The sequence below is a fragment of the Desmodus rotundus genome, chromosome 2 (assembly GCF_022682495.2).
Source record: "Desmodus rotundus isolate HL8 chromosome 2, HLdesRot8A.1, whole genome shotgun sequence".
Classification (NCBI taxonomy): Eukaryota; Metazoa; Chordata; class Mammalia; order Chiroptera; family Phyllostomidae; genus Desmodus; species Desmodus rotundus.
This window is the reverse complement of record NC_071388.1, coordinates 148741587-148761402: the sequence shown is the minus strand read 5'-3', so window position 1 is coordinate 148761402 and position 19816 is coordinate 148741587. Positions and strand designations below refer to the sequence as shown.

Below are 19816 nucleotides of genomic sequence, written 5' to 3'. Positions count from 1 at the left end.
GGTTCTGAACACAGATCCAGAATTCCTATACTTTAACGGCACATTACAACAAACTTGGGAACTTTAAAAAAGATAGTGATGGTGGAGTCCCACCGCAGACCACCTGAATCGGAACCACTGGGGATGGGACCTGGGTATTGCTTTTTGAAAAGTTCTCGAAGGGGCTCTGACCACAATGAGGCTTAAGCATTCCCAGGCCAGCTACATTTCAGAGAACATGTGCTGCTGGTAGACAGTCTCTGCAGAAGGTTCTCCTCTTTCTTTTGTGCATGCATGTCCCTCTGCCCGCCTCCTCTGCACGTCCTCGGCAAGGTCACACACGGGAAGCAACAGGAGAGTGTGACCGTGCAGAGATCAGGCTACACACTGACAGGCAGACTTAAGACGCCCTGGCAGGCCCGATCAAGACAGAGGCTCAACTCAAACTTCCAAGGGAGTGGAACTTTCCTTCTGGCTAAATACCACACTGGGAAAGGCATTAATTAAATTAAATTGATATAAATTGCTGCTTGGACTAAGGTGAAAAACTAGTTCATTAACTCACTACTGAAATTGGCCCTTGACCCAGTGAGTTTTCACCCCTTAGTACTCCGGCCACTGTGGGTTTTATTAGTGAAAATGCCACTGGAAATCATGACATAAAGCACTATTTTGAACACAACCAGAAGTGTTTAATTAGTGGCTGGGGAAAGCTGCTAAAAATACATATTAAATAGGTTAGAAAACGCATGCCTTATACAAACCTATATTGTCCTTTATCTGTGGTACAGTCTTCTCTTAATGAGAGAGCCTATTACAAGAAGTTCACTCGTACTCAGGGTAAGGCTTTAACAATAAGTCACTTAAACTCACTGGATTATAATGACTATAAATTCCTACCACGTAGAGTAACTCTTGTGGGTATTGTCTAATAATCATAGTTAGACTTCATGAGCATTCATTATTTGCCTGATTATGGGTGCTTTCCATGTGTAATGTGAACAATCTTTTTTTATTTTAGTTTTTCAGTTACAGTTTATACTTAATATTACTTTGTATTAGTTTCAGGTATACAACACAGTCGTTGGACAGTCATATACTTTACAAAATATTCTCCCCAATATTTCCAGTACTCACATGGCACCACACATAGTTATCACAATATTGTTTACAATATTCCCTACACTGTACTTTATATCCTCATGATCATTTTGTAATTATCAGTTTGTGTTCTTAATCCCTTCACCTTTTGAACCCAGTCCCCCAATCCTCCACCATCCTGGCAGCCATCGGTCTGTTCTCTATGCTTATGAGTCTGTTTCAATTATGTTTGTTTGTTTATTTTGTTATTTAGATTCTGCATATAAGAGAAATCGTATGGTATTTGTCTTTCTCTGACTGACTTATTTCACTTAGCATAATACCCTCTAGGTCCATCCATGTTGCCCCAAATGGTAAGATTTCATTCCTTTTTTTAAAAAGATTTTATTTATTTATTTTTAGAGAGAGGGAAAGGGAAGGAGAAAGAGAGGGAGAGAAACATCAATGTGTGGTTGCCTCTTGAGCACCACGCACTGGGGACCTGGCCCACAACCCAGAATGTGCCCTGACTAGGAATCGAACTGGCAACCCTTTGGTAGACAGGCCCGCGCTCAATCTACTGAGCTACACCAGCCAGGGCAGATTTCATTCTTTTTAACAGCCAAGTAACATTCCATTGTGTAAATGTACCACAACTTCTTTATCCACTCGTCAATTGATGGTCACTTGGGGCGCTTCCATATCTTGGCTATTGTAAATGATGATGCAGGGTGAGGTGGACACTCATTACTCCATTTTACAGAAAGAAGACTAAGGCTGGGTGAGGTACAGGGACTTGGCATAGTCCAGAGCAGATTCCCACCCAGGCAGTCCAACCCTCTTAACTGCTGTGCTGGGAGCAAAGCCTGGCACAGAGCAAGCACTTCGTAAACGGCCGCTACTAAAAAGAAATGGTGCGAGAATACGGCTTTTCTCTCCACCCAGCAAAAAACCAAATCAATATTCATTCTTTGTTTGCCCTGAAAATATCTTTGTTTTAAGCAATAACAATTAATAATAAAAACTACCTTTGCTGAGTATTTACTGTGTCAGTCACTATTCTAAATATTTTTTAGTTATTAACTCATTTTATCTCCATAATGACCAATGAAATGTCACTGTTATTATAACATTTATGCAGATGAGGCACTTAAGGTACATGGAGGTCATACAATTCACCCAAGTCACACCACCAGTGAGTGACAGAGCCAGGATCTGAAACTGCCAATCTGGCCCCAGATTCCTCTCTGTGTACCCCTACTTGTCCACTTAATTCTTTTCAGAACTCCTCGCTTCTCTCTCAACCACAACAATCACATCTACTCCTGTGGCTTTAATTGTCAACACATAAGCTCCAGATCTGTACTCCCATCCTGTTCCTACCACTGATAGTGAATATGCAACAGCCCCCTGAATGCCCTATAAGCTCCTACACATATGGCAAACTGAAATCCTGCTCCTCCCCCAAACTCCTTCCTCATTAGGTGGAGCCCTTAGCTTGGCTGTGTCAGAAATGGGGCATCATTCTTCATAACTCCTCTCTCTCTCCCCAACACACTCAGTCTGACACTACGTCCTGATGATCCTTCCTTTTAATGTGTATTCATGTCTCCCAGTTTCCCACTGTGTCCTTTCCAATCCAGATAAGGTTCATTCCTTTATCAAGACTCCTGCAGCTGCCTCCTAACCCTTATGAATTGTTCCCCTCCAATCCGTTCTCCATCCTACAGCAGGAATGTTCTCTCAAAAAGGTAACCTGTAAATCTGGCCACAATGACAGTCGTTACTGGCTCCCTGTTGGCTTCAGCACAAAGGTTTTTAACATGATTTTGGAAAGGTTTCCAAAGGTTTCCAAAAAAGGTTTCAAAAGGTTCCAAAAAAGGTTTCCATTTACCTTCAGTGTCCCAGAATTTCCTACCTCAATACCCAGTCTCTCTGCTACAAGAGCCTCTCAGGTACCTATGTTCAATCTTGCCTTGTTTCCTCTGTCTGGAACCTATGTCCATTACCTCTTAGCTAAGCCAAGCCTCCCTCCTCCAACTATCCCCATTTTCATTCCTGTAAAGGCAAACACTAATCTGCTTTTTGTCACCACAGATCAGTTTATATTTTCCAGGATTTTACAAGTTAATCATAAAATATATGCTCTTTTTTTAATCTGACTTCTTTCACTCAGCATTATTTGAAGATGCAGCCGTATTGTCGCACGCATGCAGTAATGGCGCCTTGCTTGTCCTACTGCGTGTTACTCCATTGTATGGATACACCTAAATCTAGCCGTTAATCCCTTGACAGGCGTCTGAGTTGTTTTCAGTTTGGGCTATTATTACAAATGAAGCTGTTATGAATATTCATGTACAAATCTTGTATGGACTATGCTTGCATTTTTCTTGGGTAAATACCTACAAGTGGAATGGTCATTGTACTGGGTTGAATAGTGTCCCTACAAATCCACATTTACCCGGAACCTCAGAATGTGGTTTATTTGGAAATAGGGTCTTTTCAGATGTAATTGGTTACAATGAGGTCAGACTGTGTTAGGGGAGGCCCTAAATCCAATGACTGATGTCCTTATAACAAGGCCATGTGGAGACACAGAGAGATATACAGGGAAGAAGGCCATATTGTAAGAGGGTACAACCAGGGGGCCCTCAAAAGAAGGATTTGTAATGGGGTCCAGAACTCAGGGTATCCAGGAGATATTAAAAATATGGGATGTCCTCACCCCCACAAGTCTGAACTGGGGGATGGGACACATGGAGCAGGGCCATTGAGAGTTGTTTTAAATAGCAACAGTTTTGCAGATAACCTCTAGAATGGTCATTTAACATATCTATAACCTTTAACTGGTTTCATAGATATGTTAAATAGCTGTGGCCATGCTTTGAGCCAGGGAGATGGGAGTGACTTCCACTCAAGATGTAACTGGGAGGCAACTCCCCCTGGTTACAGAGCCTGCGTAAGAGCTTGGAGATGATTGGCTCCACACCACAGAGCCATGCCTGCCAGGACTTACTATGGAAGCCCAGAAAAGCTGGAAAAATACAGGAATGCTGGCAAGTGTAGCCGATTGTGGGAGGAGTTGGAAATGGGGCTGCAGAGGAAGATTGGTGCTGGGATTTAAACCCAGGCACAGCAGCCATGATGGGAAGAACCACACTGCTTCGGCAGAGAATCACCACGCGGCTTTAGCTGGTGAGAACCACGCAGCTTTGGGGCTCCCTTTGCCACGCAGCTTAGGAAGCCAGAAAACAAGATGTAGCAATGATGCAGAGCTCTTTCTTAGCAGTTTGGAAGAATGCAGGAGAGACGCTGCAGGAAGGAAAGGGGCGAGAAGACTCTTGCTGGTGGGCCATGAGAAGGTGCCATGTGGTTTTGGAGTAAGAACTGGAGATTGAGGCGGCTCCACAGCTGGTGGTGCTGGGAACTGAGGGAGGCCTGCCAGCCAAGCACGGGTTACTGGGAAGAGCTGGAGGCTACCTGAGCCATGGACTTCTGTTTCTTTTCCCAAGATACAGTACACCAGACCAGGCAAGGGAGGGAAGGAAGAACTGTGTGTGTTTGTGGGTGTTTTAAGGGACGTTGGGACTTTAATGAAGACATTAAGTCATTACTCTTAAGTCTGTATAATTTGAATAAATCCTTTCCTTTTCACCAATCTCTAACACAGACAGCTATAATTCCCTGGTGGCGGGCAAGACAAACCTAATACAGGGGACCCCAGGAGAACTGGGGATCCATTCAGTAACATTGTGTGACCCCTTCTCCGGTGGCCAATCAGGGAAAATCATGGGAGACCACATGCACAGTAGCTTTAAAGTGATACAACTACTTGTACATGCATAGTTAAAGCCCCCCAAAACGAGCCAGCAAGGATCCTCACTGTAAGAATAGAATCCCTCCAGCCCATGAGGTCAATCTCTGCTTGGAGTTGGCCTGCTCCCATGTTCTCTGCTATAAATTCTGTGTTCGGTTCAATTCTTTGTCCCGATCACCAAGAACCTGGTTACCTGTGCCCACCTGTGACAATGTGACAGTGTAGACAGAGATGGCAGTGACGTAGCTGTGAGCTGAGTCATGGTAAGGATTGCCAGCAACCACCAGAAACTAGGAGAGCGGCAGGGAACAGACTCTCCCTCAGAGACTCAAGAAGGAACCAATCCTGCTGATCCCTTGACTTTGGACTTCTAGCCTCCAGAAATGTGAGAGAATAAATTTCTGTTGTTTTAAGCTACACAGTTGTGGTGCTTTGTTATGGTAGCTCTAGGAAACGAAGTAGTTATATTTGTTTTTTTAACCTTTTCAAAGACTGCCAAGCTGTTTTCCAGAGTGGTGGCTCCATTTCATGTTCCTGTCAGCAGTGTTCCAGCTTCTCCTCATCCTTCAGCCTTGCTGACATTTAGTGCAGTCAGCCTTTTTCCTCGCAACCATTACACTGGGTGTATAGTAGTATATCATTGGGGTTTAAACCTACACTTCCCTAATGCCTAGTGGTCTTAAAAATCATTTCATGTGTTTATTTGCCCTATGCATATCTTTTTTAGTAAAGTGTCTGTTTAAATCTCCCATTTGTTATTTGGGTTGTTAGTTTTCTTATTATTGAGTCTGAGAGATCTTTATGTGTTCTAGATACAAGTTCTTTATCAGATATATAATTTGCAAATACTTCATTGCCGTTGGTGGGTTGTTTTTTTTTCATTTTCTTAACTGTGTCTTTTGAGGTCAGCTAAGTATGCATGATGTCAGTTAGGATGCCGCTTTTTCTTGGCAGCCGTCTCGGAGCCTCGAGCCTGGATAAGTGGCCCTTCCAAGCACTTGCCATGTTTCAGATCCACCCTCATCTCGTGACCTGCATTGCAGTCTATTACATTTATCGGATTACATTTTCGTTTCTTCCCCTGGACCAGGGGTGTCCAACCTTTGGGGGTCTCTGGGCCACACTGGAAGAAGAGCTGTCTTGCACCACACATTAAATACATTGCAACACGTAATCGCACACACACAAATCTCATAATGTTTCAAGTAAATTTACAGTTTTGTGTTGGGCCGCGTTGACAGCCATCCTGAGCCCCATGTGGCCCGTGGGCCGCAGGTTGGACGCCTCTGCCCAGACTCTAGATTCTGGACCATGGGCAAGGACTCATTGTGCCCTGTTCTTTCTTGTATCCTCCACACAAGTGTGAAGACTGACAGAAGGCTGGATATTCTCTGCTTGTCTCTCCAGACTCACGTTCTGTAGTTTTCCACCCTGCTCTGTGCTCTGACTTCTGTGGACTCCTTGCCCACTGACTCCTGGTTGGGGCCAGCTATGAGAAGAGATGAGAGGGCAGGAGACTACAGGGCATATTTATTCTCTGTTTCCTCCCTGACAGGCTTCGGTTTGGTAGTAGTAACTGTTCTCTTGTCCTGTTGGATAGATGTTCCTTGTCCCATAGGAGCATCTCCCATAGGGAGCTGCTTTGACTTCCCTGCCCCTGCTCCCTCAGTCCCAGGTATGGTAATGAGTTTCCTGCATTTGCCAGAGACTAGGTCTTCACCTTCCTGTCTTGGTTCTCTTCACTTTGCCCGTACCTTTGTAAACAGTTTTTTTCATTAAATCTTCATGATAAATCAGGGTCTCACCCTTTGTTGCTGAGCCCCTGATTCCTACATGCACACACAAAAAATACAGTGGTACCTCAATACTCATCATTAATTCATTCTAGAACTCCCAATGAGTGCTGAAGTCAATGAGTCCTGAGCAAGCGCTGAGCACTGAAACACTTTTTTTCTTATCAAAATGTGACCAGTACAGGTTTTGATGAGTTCTGAAGAGGACGAGTACTGAGGTATGACTGTATTTGTTGATTTGACCCTCACCATAACTCATATGTTAAGTGAATTTTAAATCCCTGAAATTTCTTCAATGTTTTCATTCAACATAATTCAGGTTTCTAATATTTTTCTTGAGTTCCAAATGACTACAAATACTGTATTCCTTTCAACCTCATTCTTTCCTTTCTTCATTCATTCATTTACTCAGCAGAGACATTTTGAGAACTTACTAAGTGTCAGGAACTGTGCTTCCCTGAGAATTCAGAGAGAAGGAAAATATATGTGGTTACTCCAGGAACTAACATTCAAGTGAGAGGCATGATTAAATAACACATTCCAATTCAAAATGACACACTGAGTGACAGAAAGGAGCACCAAGGCCTGCAGGCGCAGAGCTCTAGGGGCCGGTTACTGGCTGGGGTCGGGAGACTTTACAACAGGACAGTGCTATGTAGCACGTGGTCTGAGCTCTCTTTTCCTCTTCCCCTTGCTGCCCCACTCTCTCCCACACTCGCAGCTCCCACGGATGAACACTGACGATATGCTGACTCCATGACAAGAACTGCACGTACTTATCTCATTTAGTACAGCAACAGTATGAAACAAATACTACCAGTTGCATTTTTCAGAGAAGGAAACCGAGGCTAAGGGAGGCTAAGCGAGGCTAAGCCACCTGCTGGTAGGAGGCAGAGAGCCTCTTTTAACCATTTTGTTCTCCTGCTTCCTAACTCTGAAACCAGCACAGGGTTATGGGGAAGGATCGTTTTCCTGAAAGCTGAAAGGCTCTCCCCCATGGATTCCCCCCACCCCAAGAGCTGCAGTACTTCAGGAAGACGTGGAGATGAGCTCTTTCCTGAGTCTTCTCATCCTTGAATAGGATATATAATGTGAGTAGGCCAGGAAGCTATCATCACCTTTGTTCATTACACTAATTGCTCTGAAAATATAATGTGGCTTGTTTCCCTTTTTTATCGTGCTCATATTCTTAGCACTGCTACTTTGGAATATTATCCTCTGAGGGTCAGGGAAGGCTTTTTCTTTTTTCATTGCTTAGAGTGTAAAACTGAAGTCTATCACAGGTGACTATCTCAGCAGAATCCCACAACCAGTGGAGAGGTAGTCCAGTGCCCCACAGCTGCCCTCATTTATCAGGGCGCTCCAACAGCTGCCCTTTGCTCCAGCCAGGCCTGCCTCCTTGCTGTCTCCTGTGCAAGCACTTCTCACCCCAACCTTTGTATTTTTTCCTGCAACGTCTTCCTGTACCCTCCTTCACCCTATCTGAGCACAACTAACCCCTGAGCAATCACTCTAGCTCCTCCTGACTCTCCTTTGGACTCTCACTGCACTGCACCTCAGCAAATATGAACATCTGTCTTGAGCTTTATTACCTGGATATGCCACATGGATTGCACCTGGGTGCTGCAGTCGATGCCCGCCCACACAGACAGAGCTAAACTGTCTACTTTGGGGATATTCCCAAAGCACACAATGTAGTTTTGAAGCCGTAGGAGAGATTGATAAATGCTTCATGATTGAAGTACATACAGTTTTGTACACTGAATGCATCCCTTTTCTACATGTTTTCAGACAGGATGCTGACTTCTACATATAATGCAATGCTGTTGACTAAGGACACACACTGGAATCTTGCGCATCCTCTCAGCCCCCTCTCTCAGTCCAGCCACCTCTGTGGCAGTCGGCCCTGCACAGGCTTCCCACAGGTTCCCTCTGGAGCAACCCGACAGCGCTTCACCTCTGGCCATCTCACACACCTGTTGCTGTCCCCGGGCTTCTCAAATGCCAAGGCATGGGATCATGCTTGAAGCTTTTCATTGCCGTGGAAATGTGCAGAGCAATTAATAAACCTAGGATTCCCTTAACCAGCAGGGACAGTGAGCCTACAGATGATTGTTTTTCTCTTTCATCTCCAGGGCAGGCAGTGTTGAGGCCTTCTGAGGTTATTGCAGGTCCAGTTTATTAGTCTGCTAGGACTGCCGTAACAAAATATCATAGAATGGGTGGTTTAAACAACAGAAATTTACTTCTCACAGTCTTGGAGGCTGGAAAGTCCAAGATCAAGGTTTCTGGCAAGGGCCCTCTTTCTGGGCTGCAGATGCCCACCTTCTCTCTGTGTCCTCATGTGGCCTGCCCTTGGTGCCTGCAGATGGGAAGATTGCTCTTGCTCTTCTTATAAGGCCACCAGTCCTGGGTAGGACCCCACCCTTGCAACCTTATTTAACCTTAATTAAGTCCTAAAAGCCTGATCTGCAAATATAATCACACTGGGGGTTAGAGTTTCAACATATGAATTAGGGGAAAGGGTGCATAATTCAGTCTATAGCAGACGGTGTTTTTCAAAAATATTGGTTTGGTCTTGGCCAATAGGCAGCTGATAAAGGCAAGGTTCTCCACGAACCCACCATCTGCCCTTATATTTTAAAGCTCGCTTTTTCTTTCTTCTTATGTTTTAATCACTAACATCAAGGTCCTGTTAGGAAAGGTCTCATGAATAACAAATCTTTTTAGTGTTCTGCTGGTTATTTGAAAGACTACAGTTAGAAGGACTACATTCCAGTCAGGGTTTTCCTACTGACTAGTTTAAGGAGCAACTTTTGCTAGATTAAGGAGTAACATAGAGCAAATCACTTTGCCTTTCTGGATAAGTTTTCTCAGCTATAAAATGGAATAATATGATAACGGCTGTAAAGCAGGGTAGCTAAGCTAGCTGGGTTGAGGGAGCCAAGGAGATGGAAGGAAGAGTTTATTTTTAAAACGGAAAGGAACTCAAGAATGGAAGAACTGTAGGGTACTCTGCAGTGAGGAGGGCGGAGCCCAGGGTGCACTGCTCCCCAGGGATCTCCACTTGGCCACATTCCAGAGGAGAGGATGTTAAAAAGGGCCAGGTCCACAGAGCAGCTTGGTTTACTCCAAACTGGCTGCTGCCGAACTCGCAATTTACCAGAATCCGGGTGGTTTGCAAACCCAGATGTCAGACTTCCTGTCCCAGAGATTCTCAACTCATTCACCCCCAAGACTGGAAGCAGGAGGAGCGTACACAGGGCAGCCTCACCCCTCCCCTCTCTCCACCCCAGAGGCAGGAATTTCTGGGATGGGCAGATGGTCCACCCCCGCCTCCTCCTTCTCCAAGCCTGAGCGGGTTGGACGGAGAAAACCGCCGCGGCTTTCCAGTCTCCCAGCGGGGAGCCCAGAGTGTCTGCCAACAGTGGCTGCAGGGGCGACGGATAGAGCCTCGGGCGCAGGAGTAGTTAGACCCTTGGGAGGGGTGGGGCGGGGCGCGGAGGGCGCCGGGTTTCCACCTCCCGCGCTGGGCGCCCGCGAGCCCAGTGGTTAGCGATGTCTCTGCTACTGCTGCTGCTGTTGTTGCTGGGGGCGCCGCAGGGCTGTGCGGACGGCCAGGCGGCAGCTCTTACTTCCAGGCCGGTCACCGAGTGGCAGGGTGAGTGTCCCCCAGCCGGAGGGACCAGGTCGGCGGGGGCTGGGGTGGTTAAGGGAGTGGAGAAAGGGTGAGGCAGGGGGACGAAAGATAGCAGCTAGGGCGGCCGAATTTAGAGGGTGGCCACATCTCTGCCGTCCAGAGAAAACCCTGCTCCCATTTCTTTGAGCCCTGTATCCCGCCCCTCGGCCCTGCATCCTCCAGGCTTCTACTGCGGGAGCGAGGAGGGGCGGGGCCTGGGTCTGCAGGCAACTCGACTCGACTCTGGCTGCGCACAAACCAGGCGTAGGAGCTTAGGAGACCTTTCAAAACGTCAGCTCCCGAGAATCATTTATTTGGGGGCAGCATCTCTTGGCTAAATGGTGGCAAAAAGGATGTTCTATTTCTTCCTCTCCCAAAGCAAGTGCTCTGGGTGTGCGCCGCCACCTGTGGAGTGTCCCCAAGCGGGCCTCTCCTCTCTGCCCCTTTCGGGGAAAAAAACTTAATCTTCTGTATTGACGCCTCACAGAGGAGATGGGGGAGAGGCACTGCTGTGGCTCTGAGGAGTTGTCTGGACTGCAGCAAGTTACCCTGTTCGCTTCTCAGTTTCTCTCGGTCAGATACATGGGGCCTGTGATACCCATTGGACCACTGAGGATGAAGTGAGACCCTTTGTAAGGCATGTGGCACCCCAGGGAGCAAGAGACTTTTCAAAGTAATCCCCTGCCCTTGCAACATTTATGTGCACACATAGGCAACAAATCCAAACATTTGTTGAGCACCTACTACACACAGATTTGTAAAGAGAAGTAGAGACATGAGAGGTTGTCCTGCAGAGGCCCACAGCAATGAATAACTGCACTCGCTGCTTCTGAAGCAGGGAAGACAACAGCCCCAAGTGGAAGCTCTGTGTGAAGGGAGGCAGGGGGAAGTTCCACCAACGGGGAGGAGCCTCCTGCAGCCTCCATCCTCTCTGCCACTGGGGATAAGTTTGGAGAGGGGTAAAACAAGGTGTCATAAAAGTCTATGTTCATTTTCCCCCTCTCGACATGTTATGTATATGATTTTGAGGTATTGTTTCTAGACTGTATTCCCTAGCATTCCCAGGAGGCTTTATCAAGAAGAGGCTGAGCAATTCTAATAAGTGGCCAAAGGTCAGAGCCTCTTCCCTCCTTGGTCGGTTCAATAAAAACGTTTCTGTGAAGGCACATCTGACCCCATGGTGTGATCCGTCTCCCCTAAGAGTTTACTGTGCAGTGCTCATTCCTTGCCATTTTACAACGCGGGCTTTTGCCTGAGCGCTACATATCTAGAACTGGCCAGCGGCCGCCCACAGGACAGAAGCTGCAGCCGAGCGAGCCACACAGAGAGGATGTGCTGGTGATCCTCCGAGCTGGGTTAACGCTGACGGGCTAATCCCTTCTATATGTGGCAGACCCAAATCCTGGCCTGCCGTAGTTCTAATCAGTGCTTTCTCTCTGGTGCGCAAGGGCACTCTGAATCCAGAACCATCTGCTACCTCCTGTGCGCTCCAGGTGACAGTTTGCATATTTGAAACGTTTGACATAGTTGGCACAGAGAGTCTTCAGATATGCAAATGCTGCTGCTGCGGTTCTAAAGAGCACAGAGATTATGTGGCATTGAAGGTACCAGTCCTTAAAAAGCCTCCCCTCCTTGACTCCAGTCACCCACATCAGTGAATTTCAAGTATGATCTAGACAGGTTTGAAGTGAAGTTTTTCCTGTCTATATAAAGATGGAAAAACAAAATCTTAGCAGCAGGAGGGACCTGACACATGCCTACTCTAGCCATCCATAGTTCAGATGTGGAATCTGAGGTCTAGCTGTGTTTGGGGGTGACTCAGTTTACCACCGTGTTCAGTGAACCACACTGACTTGCTTTTAGCCATGACTGGCATCCACTGAGTGACCAAGAAAAAATATGCACCTATTTCAGTTTCATATCCACTAGTACACGGTATGTAATAATACAGAGCAGATTGTATGCATAGTATTTTTATCTGAATTGTTTGATAGGTATTATTGATTGTTCTGATATGTATTATAAACATCCCAGCCTTGGGAGACAGATATTTGATGGTATTGCGCTGACTTTTCAATCATTTATTAATTATTTTGTATTCAAAAATCAGTAGAGGCACCGTCATACAGTAGTGAACTTCATGGGCTCTGAGAGCCACACTGCCTGGATTCAAATCCTGGCTCTGCTGTTTACCAGCTGTGTGACCTTCGGCAAGTTACTTAACTTCTCAGTTTCCTCATATACGAAAGTGAACCTAATGATAATACTTACATGTTGTTCTTTTGTTTCAGTGTCCCCATAGTGCCCTCTTTCTCTGGCCACTCCCGACCGTTTTGACAGGTTGACAGCCTGTAACAATTATTTGCTGCCCTGAGCACAGCAGCGTACACAGATCTGCAGCCGGCCTTCCAGTCCCTAATTGGCTGTACCAACGGTCCTCACTGGGGTTCTGGAATCAGATCCTTTCTCCTAACAAGTGCTAAAACTGGATAACTTCATGTGCTCCAGCACCCCAGATACTGGGAGGGCAGTGAGAAAATGAAGAAGGAATTGGGGCTTCCTGGGGAAAGGCGGGCATAGTGCCTGTGGAGGTTGTACAGGAAATGAACTGGGGGAGGAGGGCAAGTAAAAGGATTTCGATGTTATATGGAGGGCTGAAAGTTATATATGTGAAATGGCCTTGGCTTACAGAGGAGAGTTTCCTCTGTAGCATTCAGCTTCCTGGAGGCCAGAGTGGAAGGAGCGCATGGCTGTATCAGTTGTTGGGGGTGGTCAGGGTAGGCTCTTCTGGACGACCAGTGACCAAGGGAAGTGAAGGGCTGATTAGCATGAGGTCTAAGTGCTTGACCGTGGGGTCCTATGTGGAGAGAAGAGAGTGACCTGGGTGGAGAGGGGGGGGGGCATGTCTTGACATTCTGTGCCGATGGGAAGAGCGACAAGGGGCTGGAGGCCTCAGTTGTTCATTCAGTCTGCCAGACATTATGTGCTTCTTCTCCATCTTGGTTTAGGTTCACCCTAAAGCAGTCTCTGAGATGTGTATTTTTTGGATGCAAGTAATTTATTTGGGAGGTGGTTCTAGAAGGCATGATAAAGGAATGAGGAAATGAGACAGGGAAGAGATAGAAGAAAGCCGTCACAGGCAACTGGGGTTCGATTTCACAAAGGTCCTTCTGATGGACCCACTGAGGGGCAGGAAGCACAGACATTCACACCCCACTTCGTCACTGTCCCCATCATTGATGGAGGGCCCCTCCTGGGGCACTAATCTCCTGGAGCTCTAGACTGCACCGAGCTCTGTCAGGCCGGGAGACACAGAAAGTCAGTGGGAGTAAATGAGAACCGTACCAGGCAAGGGACCTACAGGGTTGGCGGTGAGGGTAGGGAGCAGGAAGAATCATCTACTCACCTGCACACTGGGGAGACAAACACATGAGCAGAATGGGGTACTGTTCCCAAGAAGCTGAGCGTTTAGAAACAGATTCTGAAACACAAACAATTTCAAAACAGCACAGTAGGTGTTATGATAATAAGGAATGAAGAGATGAGGAGGAGAAACTGGCCTGAGGGACTGGGGAAAGGGACGCAGAAGAGGGACAGGGCTGAGGGACCGGGGACTCACAATAGGGCATTTGTTTTCCTGAAGGGTAAGTAGGTAGTTGCCACACGGGAAAAGGGAGCTAGAACATTCCCAGGAAAGCAGAGAGTATGTGCAAAGGTACAGAATCATGTGTTGGGCAACAGTAGTTCAATGGACTGAAAGTACTAGTCTGGACTCTTTTGGATGGAGGAAAGTAGGCCGTGCAGGTCACTCAGGCAACTGTGGGGCTAGATGTAAGCGTACCAGGATCTCAAGGGAACCCAAGAACAGATTCTCCTGTGCAACTAGGCCTCCCAGAAAGCAAGAACAAGACACTGGAATGAAGCAATTACTTTCTCTCTCTCAGGGGCTGCATGGTGGTCCCTGTTTGGTTGTCTTTTTGTGGACTGGTTTCTTCTGCTTCAACTTGCAGGATCTTTCATGTGTAGCTCTCACAGCATCCTTGGAAGAGTTCCTTAATTTTCTAGGAGAGGTATCTGGCCACACAAGTCACCGCAGTCTGGCTAGTCCCTGTGCTCTGCCCTTGAATCAGGGACTGTAGGGGTGTAAGATGCACACAGGGGTGCTGCCCCATCAGGTCCTGTGGATGAACAGACCCCCAGAATAGGGTCATGGGAGGACCAGACATGGTGACATGTCTACATTTGGAAGCATGCGGAAAATGAGGAATGAAGAGTTTGGTTAGAGGCACTATGCTTAAAGGGGAAACAAAGTCTGATTGGGTGAGTTGGGTACTGCTGAGAAGGGTCTTGTGAGTTTGGACAAAGGGGAACCAGGTCACACTTTTACGTTTAGGAATGCCATGGTCAGTTTGGGACTTGAAAAGGGTAATTCTGAAGGGCAGCAAAGAGACCATCTGGAAGGTTAATGAACTCGTGCATAAAGAAAGATGCTGATGACCACAAAAGTCAGTCCCAGTAGGAACACTGAGGAGCAGAAGGTTCGGATTCAGAAATAAGAGGTAAAGAGGAAGAAAATAAAAGTAATAGATTTAGTGAAAGGAGATGGGAGGAATGGCAGAATTGGAGGGGTAGATTACATTGAATACAATAGAAATGAGCTTTTTTTGGGGGGGGGGGATCCGTGCTCAGCAGCAACCAGAGCCAAGGTGTGGCTGCAGGAGTGGTCGCTGCAGTGGAGGACCGGTGAAGGAGGGTGCTTGGAGCAGAGGAGGCTGAGGAGCCTAGCACGCAGGGCAGTGCAGACAGGCATGTCTGAGCAAAGTTTCACCAAAAAATACCCTTACTTAATGTGGTGGGCTGCTACTTTTCTACTCTGTTCCATTCTATTTTGTTTCGTAATGCACGTCATTAAATGGACCTCATGACCCATTAAATGGGCCACAACCCACAGTGGAGAAAACACCGGGGCAGAGTGTTGGGTCATCTGTGTGCAAGTTAAAGGCTTTGTTTGGAGTGGGGAGGACAGTGGAGAGTCTGCTGGCATTATAGAGTGAATGTGAGGAAGAGGTTAAGGGTGGTGCACCCCAGTGTTGAGGAAGGAAAGACAAGGTGCCACCTGAGAGAGGTTTTTGAAGGAGGGTGATGAGAGCCACCACCAGGAGCAGCAGTGGGGAGAAGTCGTGACCCTGACATTTTCCTCATAGCTTTCATTCCTAATACAAAGGTGAAAAGGCCCTTCTCAGCTAACATTTGGGGAGTGGTTACTCTGTGCCTCTTTACACACAGTAACACATTGAATCCTCACCAAATCAGGTAGGTACTATATTAATATCTAAATCAAGGAGGGGTAAGTAACTTGAGCCTACAGGAACTTGAGGATGAAGATTTGAACCCCTGAATAGCTTTGTGACTCCATTAAATAGTTCATTCTGTATCCTGCTGTTTGATGGGAGCCAGTAATTTGATTTTGTGGCAAGAGGAACAGGAGGCAAGCCTCTTACTTTCTGCAACTCCTCCTTTTCCAAGCCAGTACTTCCCACAGGTAGGAGTGAAAATTTAGTCAGCAGAAATATACAAAGCTATTAGTTGTTTTTTTATTTTTTCTAGGTAATTCCTAAACTCTGGAGATTTGGAATTTAAGTAAAAGCATATCGGATACTGGTTTAACTCCCTTCCTGGCAGTAAATCACTCCAACCATCTGACTTTATTTCTCCCGTCTCTGTTGGTCATCTCTCAGAATCTCTTCTACTTCATATAGTTGTCATCTCAGCTTCTTTGACTAGCGCCTTTCCTCTGAGCTTCTGAGAGTCAGCATGGACTTCCAGTTTTTCTCGTTCCTTTCACTCTTTCTCATTAAGCTCATAACCTCTTTTCCTATTGTTGGTTGTCGCAGCAACTGATACCACACAATGGGGATTGCAAGCCAGTGACCAGAAGGGGCGAGCCACACAGAGAGCTCAGTTATCCCTTCAGCTTCCCTTCCCTGACCTAACAATTTGCTTATTTAGATCAGGTTTTCTGAAAAAATGATTCCTTTGTTTTGCTTCTTTTGAACTCATCCCTATGTGCTGAGTCCTTGTCTGAGCTATCAAAGTGACATCTGTAGACTTTGCCGCCATTTTCTTTTAGAAAATTATCCTTAAAGGGCTTTGAGATTTTCCAATAGAAACCTAGGAACATAAATTATATTTTTTAATTGATCAAGTGGAAAGAAATATTACAGTTCATAAAACAAACAAAACACCTTAGAAATACTATATTAAGTCCCTTGTAGAAGAATATTATATTAAGCCACTGAAAAAAGAGGAAGAGTAATAGAATGTCTATAAATTGGGTTCTGATGACACAGAGCTAAACAAAACAGCCAGAGGTTTCTGCATCCGTGTGTGTCCTTATGACGTTTCAGTTTCTGACCCTTTCCAGACAGCTACAGTTCCAAAGAAATATGTTAATAACATTTTTTACTGTTTCGAGTTTTTGGCATTCTGCTCTTGAGAACCTTCCTATTCTTTTTTAAATTGTACTTTGTACTAGTTTCAGGTGCACAGCATAGTGGTGCGTCCAGCGCATAGTTTACAAAGTGGTCCTCCCGGTATTTCAAGTGCGCACGTAGCACCGTACGTAGTTACCGCAGTATCACTGACTATATTCCCTGTGCTGTACTTTACATCCCCACGACTACTCTGTAACTACAGATTTGTACTTCTCAATCCCTTCACCTTTTTCACTTATCCCTCATATCCCTGCCACTTTGGCAACAACCACCAGTTCTATCTTTGTATCTATGAGTCTGAGAACTTTCCAGTTCAATTATTAAAGTATAAACAGGAAATTCTAAGTGATTATCTTACTACAACCATTGTCTTATTTTGTGGCTGTTTTGCAGCTGTCCATGTTCAAAGTTAAGATTTCTTTTCGCTTATTAACATTTAAGTGGCCCTATGGACTGAGGTAATCCTTATCAGGATCTGGTAAGGCCAGCACTAATTTTAAACCCATTGTGCAGATGAGGAAACCAAGGCACTACTCTTTACCTTCAAGCAGCTATACCCTAAAAGCAATTTTCTATTGTCTTTTTCCTATTGTGTTAGCCTTGTACAAGTAAGGACAGGGTGGGCTTTATAGGCATGTGACCCTGGCAGTCTCATAGGGACCCATTCTGAATAGGGCCTTGAACTTAGGGTTTAATGCTCTGTGGTTTGGGATCTTGGAATTCTTAAACATTTTTCTCTTTGAATTTGTTCTCTGGGCATGAAGTCCTATGGGGTAATGGAGCAAGAGCCAGAGGCTTAAAGCCACACCTCAAACTCAGTCCCACCTCTTGTCACCTCCCCAGTTCCCCCTGGTTGCATTTTCAGCCTCCCCCTTCACACTCTTATCCTTCACCCACGTGGTAACCTGATTGCATTGGGTTGGGGTCTGGAGGCCCTGGGTCTGGGAGCGGATAACCAGTGGCATCTAAGGGAAGGACAAGGCAGCGACTGTCTCTGCTGGGCTGGCAGCACCTCTGTGGGTGCAGTGAGGACCGAGTGGGAACCTATCACCTACCCCCAGTCCAGGTACTGAATGTGTTCCCAGCTCTTTCTGGCATGGAAGTTACGATCACTCATGGGCCAGCGGGAAATGGAAATTGACTCAACTTCCCTGCCCCAGCCAGAGCCCCGAATTTTCATTTCACTCTGGGCCCTGCAAATTAGGTAGCCAGCCTGAAAAAGAAGCACGGGGAGAGTTATGGGTCAAATTGTGTCCCCCTCAAAAATTATACATTGAAGTCCTTACTCCTCGATACTTCATAATGAAGCCTTATTTGAAGATAAGGTCTTTATGGAGGTAATCAAGTTACAATAAGGTGATTAGGGCAGTCCCTAATTTAATAAGACTAATGTTCTCATAAGAAGGGGACATTTGGATACAGAAATATGCAGAGAGTAGATGATACAAGGAAATACTGGGTGAAGACAGCCATGTATGAGCCTGGGAGGGAGGTCTGGAACGGCAGACTCCTCCCTCGCAGCCCTCAGAAGGAGCCAGCCCCGCCAGCACCTTGCAACCTCCAGGGCCGTGAGCCAATCATTTCTGTTGTTTAAGCCACTCGGTTTGTGGGACTTTGTTATGGCAGTCCTAAAAATGGATACAGGGACTAACAATGTATTTACCATTAATTAAAAAGATGGTTTTGTTTTTATTTCAGTGTCTATCTCCCACTTAAGCAAAGGTTTTTCTTTTTTTTTTAATGGGTATATTCTCAAAGCAGTTAAAATGGAGAGCTCCTGTAAAACACTTTGCTTTCAGTGATGTCACATCTTTCCCAGCGCGGTTTTGTTGGTGGGGGAGTGCTTTTCTGTATTTGTTTTGCTGACCAGGTCCTTAAATCATACCCCCGGGGGGCTTCAGCATGCAGGCATTTGTGAGGGAGGTGTATCAGTGTTCTATCTGGCGGAGTCTTGCCATTACTTGCTCTTTGTAACGAGGCTCCCTGGCGACTGAAATGGTATATTTTCAACACACTCTGTGAGGTGATCATAGAGCCGCTGTCAATAATGATTTTTACACTGGCAATGTCTGTGAGATACTTTAGAGTTAAAGACAAAATGATGGGGAAGTAAACTAAAAGCTAAAAGAAAGAAACATGTTTTCAACTCGGCTTTAAAATTCATTGGTAAGATGCAGAGACGCAGCAAAGAACTTGTAAAGAGATAGTAAAATTTTCTGCTAGGGTCACTGCGGGCTGAGTGAGATGAGCAGAGAGACGGGAGGGAGGGAGAACGGCCTGGAGTGGTGAGGACAGCCTGAAAGGGTTAACCCACTGCACACAGGGGTTGGTGGGGACAGCCTGAAAGGGTTAATCCACTGCACACAGGGGTTGGTGGGGACAGCCTGAAAGGGTTAATCCACTGCACACAGGGATTGAGGAGGACAGCCTGAAAGGGTTAATCCACTGCACATAGGGATTGAGGAGGACAGCCTGAAAGGGTTAATCCACTGCACACAGGGATTGAGGAGGACAGCCTGAAAGGGTTAACCCACTGCACACAGGGGTTGGTGGGGACAGCCTGAAAGGGTTAACCCACTGCACACAGGGGTTGGTGGGGACAGCCTGAAAGGGTTAATCCACTGCACACAGGGATTGAGGAGGACAGCCTGAAAGGGTTAACCCACTGCACACAGGGGTTGGTGGGGACAGCCTGAAAGGGTTAACCCACTGCACACAGGGGTTGAGGAGGACAGCCTGAAAGGGTTAACCCACTGCACACAGGGATTGAGGAGGACAGCCTGAAAGGGTTAATCCACTGCACACAGGGGTTGGTGAGGACAGCCTGAAAGGGTTAACCCACTGCACACAGGGGTTGGTGAGGACAGTCTGAAAGGGTTAATCCACTGCACACAGGGGTTGGTGGAGACAGCCTGAAAGGGTTAACCCACTGCACACAGGGGTTGGTGAGGACAGCCTGAAAGGGTTAATCCAC

The 19816-nt window shown here is 46.3% G+C and overlaps 1 protein-coding gene across 1 annotated transcript in view; it reads left to right on the top strand.

Moving 5' to 3' along the window:
* The first annotated feature begins 10058 nt into the window (after positions 1 to 10058).
* Positions 10059 to 19816, top strand: part of PLA2R1 (phospholipase A2 receptor 1) — a 104188-nt gene continuing 94430 nt past the window's right edge. The window contains 1 exon segment of the mRNA XM_024579825.4: positions 10059 to 10330. Coding sequence (XP_024435593.4) covers positions 10228 to 10330 — 103 coding nt within the window. The 5' untranslated portion in view covers positions 10059 to 10227.